Source organism: Dendrobium catenatum, unplaced genomic scaffold, assembly GCF_001605985.2.
Source record: "Dendrobium catenatum unplaced genomic scaffold, ASM160598v2 fragScaff_scaffold_847, whole genome shotgun sequence".
Lineage (NCBI taxonomy): Eukaryota > Viridiplantae > Streptophyta > Magnoliopsida > Asparagales > Orchidaceae > Dendrobium > Dendrobium catenatum.
This window is the reverse complement of record NW_021319309.1, coordinates 6,616,876-6,621,978: the sequence shown is the minus strand read 5'-3', so window position 1 is coordinate 6,621,978 and position 5,103 is coordinate 6,616,876. Positions and strand designations below refer to the sequence as shown.

General features: G+C 37.7%; 1 protein-coding gene across 5 annotated transcripts in view; it reads right to left on the bottom strand.

The window, feature by feature from the left end:
• The window catches only part of LOC110101531 (pentatricopeptide repeat-containing protein At4g18840-like), a 15,198-nt gene extending 11,709 nt beyond the window's left edge, over positions 1–3,489 (bottom strand). For all 5 annotated transcript variants that reach the window (XR_003701495.1, XR_003701494.1, XM_020829456.2 and 2 more), the window contains exon 1: positions 1,805–3,489. Coding sequence is in view for 3 of the 5 variants with exons in the window: in XM_020829456.2 (XP_020685115.1) it covers positions 1,811–3,400 (1,590 nt within the window). In the remaining 2 variants the exon portion in view is untranslated. The remainder of the gene's footprint in view (positions 1–1,804) is intronic.
• Between the last annotated feature and the right edge of the window lie 1,614 nt (positions 3,490–5,103).

The following is a 5,103-nucleotide window of genomic DNA, read 5'->3' as shown; positions in this document are numbered from 1 at the left end:
AAAATTTCATACATCATTGATTTGGAGACTTCAATCAGCATAAATTGCATTAGTAACTAATTAAAATCAAGATTTAATTGCATTAGTTTTAGAAGCATTTTACCATTCATAAGTGTGGGATCTCTTAGGAAATTTCTCTAGTTGTCGATCCCAAATTTCAGTGTCTAAACTACCCTCCCATCTTTCATACAGACTGGACAGCATGGATTTTATACGATTAGGTGGTTTTAGCTGGCTTCCTTTGTCAGACAAGATATAAGTCCAGATTGCATTAGTTAGGTCGTAGGTGTTAATGTCGTATGTACGATATTACACCTCTTATAGATTTAGGATCTAAAGGTGAGTGGTACAGGTGTACCACTATACACCTTATTGGTGGGTAAGCTCTCCATCTTTTCAGAAGCTATAAACCCTACACATCTGCGTCACACAGATGACGCCACCTCCTTCCTTCTCTCGTGCATGTTTGAGTGCAGTGTCTTCTCACTTTTTCTCCAGTTTTCTCTTCCTCAGACCGTCCGAATGTTGACTGAACTTCATGTGATTGATTGAGCCAAATTGGGACATTCTTCCCTTTGATTAGGAAAGCCTAGAAACCCCTTTGCACTAAACCCATTAGAGAAGATAATCTAACATCCCTAATCGAGAGTTTTCCTAAGTCAAGACTTAGGATGTAATTAACTACGGGGGCTTGCGCCCGTAGGAAACCGATCCCCACAATCAAATAAACCCTATTCGATGCTGATGTATCGAATAGGAGAAATCTCGTGAACTTTTGAGTTATAGATATTATTATCCATCGAGGTTGGTAGGTGAAAGCCGCTATCCTCCATGTCTAATCGTATCTATAACTCCATCTGCTCTTCCATCGGCCTGCTTGTGTCGATTGTAAAGGTCTACGACCACTTTGTCCTACGGGATAGTGTGATCGTACCCTTTGCATTCGAACCACACGAGCGGAACCCTTTCGGAGACCCACAAAGATTTTTGAGAGTCCATAAATATAGAGAAATCTAGAATGCTCCAACAGACAATCCGTATTAATTATCTTGATTATAAATCATTTCTTTAGAATTTAGATTTGTTAATGACGTTAGAATATAATATTTTTAAGCTAATTTGATTCATCTTGTTGAGATGTTCAATTTGACTACAAGCATACAATATTTGGAGATTGTTTGATCATCATCATATTAATGTCATAGCATTTTCAATTATGTTAATGTTTGATGTAGACTCATTTGACCACTTTCGATATTGTTGGGTTCATTTGTTGAGAAATTCATTTTGACAATAAATTTGGATAGTCTTAAATACAGTTTTGAGAGTTTGCAATTCAAATATGCATCCAGATGCATGCCAGATCAAGGCAATTTTTTAGGTAATATCATGTCAAGATTGGAAGAGCTCATATCCCTTAACCTCATATTTTCTAGAAGACAGCTCCAAAGTATTAGCTTTCTTGCCTTAAACCCTATCTTAGTCTCATATTTTCTAGAAGACAGCTCTTGAATGGCATAACAAAACCAACATGACCAGAAAAGTTAACGACCTATTCACATGTAAATGGGAAGAATCTCATATGTAGCGCGAATCTGGCATATTTTTCTCATGAGCAAGCTCAAGTTTGATAACTTTTTAACATATACAAATTCAGAAGTCAATGGAGAATACTGTTTTTCTCCATTTACGGACTTATCACCAATTGTTGAGTAAATGAAATAAGTTTGAACTATACTTGTTTTTATGCAAATTAAGCACATCTTTCTTCACCAAAATTTAAAAAGGACAAATTTTCACTAACCATAACTCATCTGTTCAGCTCTATTTGAGCACAACCTGGTTGCTTCGAAATGTTGCAACCTATCATCCCAGTTCTTAAATGCTCAACTCCATGCCATCTGCCCGCTTCTGCATAAATGTTTGACATCAGAACATAGTCTGCATCATCTGGTTTTTCCAATTTCCCATTCTCTCTAAATGCACTCTCTGCCAATTCAACATTTCCATGTACCTTACAAGCAGCTATTACTGTTTTCCATAACACTGCGTTAGCCCTGAATGGCATATCTTTGATCAACTGACAGGCTTCTTCAAGCAGACCACGTCTACATAAAATATCAACCATGCAACCATAGTGCTTTATGTCAGGAATTATGTCATATTTCTTAGTCATTTTATGGAACAAAACTCTCCCTTCTTCTACCAATCCCTTGTGGCTACAAGCAAGCAAAGACCCAAGAAACGTTATCCGGTTGGGCTTAACGGCAGCCTCCTCAAGAGAAGAAAACAAATCCAAAACCTCTTCGGAGCGACCGTGAATGGCCAAAGCTACAATCATTGAATTCCAGCAAGTTATATGTTTCACATCCATTCTGTCAAACACCTCCTGAGCAAGTTTCAAGTTACCGCATTTGGCATACATGTCGAGCAAAGCATTTCCCACAAAACCTTCAATCTCAATTTCCTTTTCCATCAAATAAACGTGTATCTCCCTTCCCATTTCGAATGCACCTATCTCTGCACAAGCCCCAAGTACAGAAACAATCGTCAACTGAGTTGGTACTACCTCGGCTGCCACCATACTCCTAAAAACTTCCAGTGCACTATTATAATTCTTCACACGTACAAAACCTGCAATCAATGAGTTCCACGATACCGCATCTCTCACTGTCATTTCCTCAAAAACGCTTCTTGCTGCCTCAACATTCCCCAACCTAACATGCCTGGCTATAATACTATTCCACAAAGACACATTTTTCTCAGGCATTTGCTTGAGAAGCTGGTTAGCTGAATCCGATTCTCCAATCCGGTCATAAGCCACAAACATGGTATTCCACGAGATAGCATCCTTAAGAGGCATTTTATCGAACACCAATCGGGCATATTCAATCCACCCACACCGGGAATACATATAAATCAAAGCATTCTGCACAAAGCCGTCAGAGTCGAGGCCAAGATGAAGCGCTCTGCAATGGACTTCTGAGCCCTTTAGTGCAAAAGTTAGGGCAGGTCCATCAGCGAGCACTGCAACAGCGCGGCCAAGGGCCTTAAGGACGAAGGGGAAGGTGAAATTGTCAATGGGAACGCTTCCGGAGCGGCACATCGTGTTGTATATGAGGAGAGTTTCAGTTGGGAAAATGGAGGCGGAGTAGGCCCGGAGCATTACGTTGTGGGCGAAGGTGGATTCGAGTAGATAGGAAAAAGAATTGAAGATGGATCGGGCATAAGCGAGACTGCCCCAAGGGGAGAAGGAGGAAAGGGAAAGGAGCTTGAAGAGGAGAGAAGGCAGTCGAGCTGCGACGTTGGATTTGGCGAGGAATGCTTGGCTTTGCTTGAGCTCGCGCATAGACGAGGCATTCCGGAGGAGGAAGGCGACGCGCTCCTCGGAAGAGTGCATGACGAGCGTAATGAGCTGAAAGGGGTGCTAGGATATAAACAATTAATGATAGTATAATTTAACTAAAAAACGATGGTCTTGCTAGTCTAAGAGTGTGCTAGTGTTGATGTATGCTGGCGTAGCCAGAAAATGTATTTAAGGGGGTCTAAATTATTATTTTTTATTTTTCTTCAAATTTTTACATCTGGACTTGGGATCAAAATAGTCAATTTTAAAAATGATAAAACTTAAATAGTGAATTAATTTATTTTTTTTCTTCACAAAATGAATTCCAATCATCAAATCATTTGAATATTGCTAGAATGAATTCAATATATTAACAAAATACGTAATATTAAAAATCTCATTGCACAAAAACAAATCATAAAATCTCTTTAAGATCGAATCAATACATGATTAAGCTAATATAAACCTAGAAAAAAAAATATAAATGAATAGGAAATTAAATTGAGAGTGATTTAAATGGACGGTCGATCTTAAATTTCTTGATCGTGGATCGTTTATTGGTCATTTAAATGTCATAGCGATATCAGAATTCAACGATCTTGGGCTCGTTGGATTCATCTCGTCTAGCCGCTCAATTCGACTATAAGCATGTCATATTTGGAAACCTTTTGATAATCCAAATTATGGTTTAAACCTGCTAAATATGCTTTGAGTCTTTGATTTGGAGTCATTTGGGTTCGGATTGAGTCGAATTTGGTGTCGTTGTGTTCGCATTTTCGAGACGTTCAACTCGATTGTAAGTTAGCTGAAATCGGAGTTCATATGATCTCCGATTTAATTTTTCCCTTTGGCTGTATGACTTTGTTGCTGAAGGCTGTTTATGTTGGAGTCAACAACTCCACATCATATATATGGGCCTTGTTAATAAATGACGAGATATTAGTATTAGTGTTAATGCTATATATAATTTTGTTTATAATTAAGGCTTGATTTCGGTCGTCTTTCTTGTTGAAACTTGCAAAACAGATAACAAATTAAGGAAATGCAGAGGCGAAGGAAAACAGAATCAAAGCTTCAAAGTGTTTTATTAGAATGGAGATCACGTTACATAAGCTGTGTTTATATATTTAAGAATAATCTAATATTAAAGTTCTTATAAAGCCCTCGGGTAGTTATGCATTTATGCTCCAGGTGTAGTTATTGGTGGAGAGGTCGTGCAGCAGTTGTTACAGGTGTAGTGTTTGACAGAGTCGTCTGGAATGATTTGCTGTAGTGGGAATTGTCTGAGCTGTTTGTGTTAACATTTCTTAGGGCTTTTTAAAGCAATTTTTTAGTATAAAAATATTTTAAACTCAAAATTTTTGTATTAAAAAGTTATTTTATAAAACAGTAAGGAAAATATCTCCAACGATTCTTAAGCCGATTCTTAAGCGCTTAGAAACTAATATCAATAATATGCATCAATTTTTTTAGTGGTTGAAAGAATTGATGTTGGTGTTGATAGGGTAAATCAACTTTATTAACCATATAACATGCATCATAGTTGGTGTAAGAGACATATATTGACAGCCTTATTAGCGATGACAAGTGTCTATATATAATATGCTGGTGATGTGCATGTATATCAAATTATTGATGTCGATATGCAAGTTAACTTTTGCAAGAATGGACGTCAATATTATAGGCCATGATGTGTTGTGACCTTGTTGACATCAATGAGATCAACATAAGTTTTAACAGCATGCAACAAATTTGTT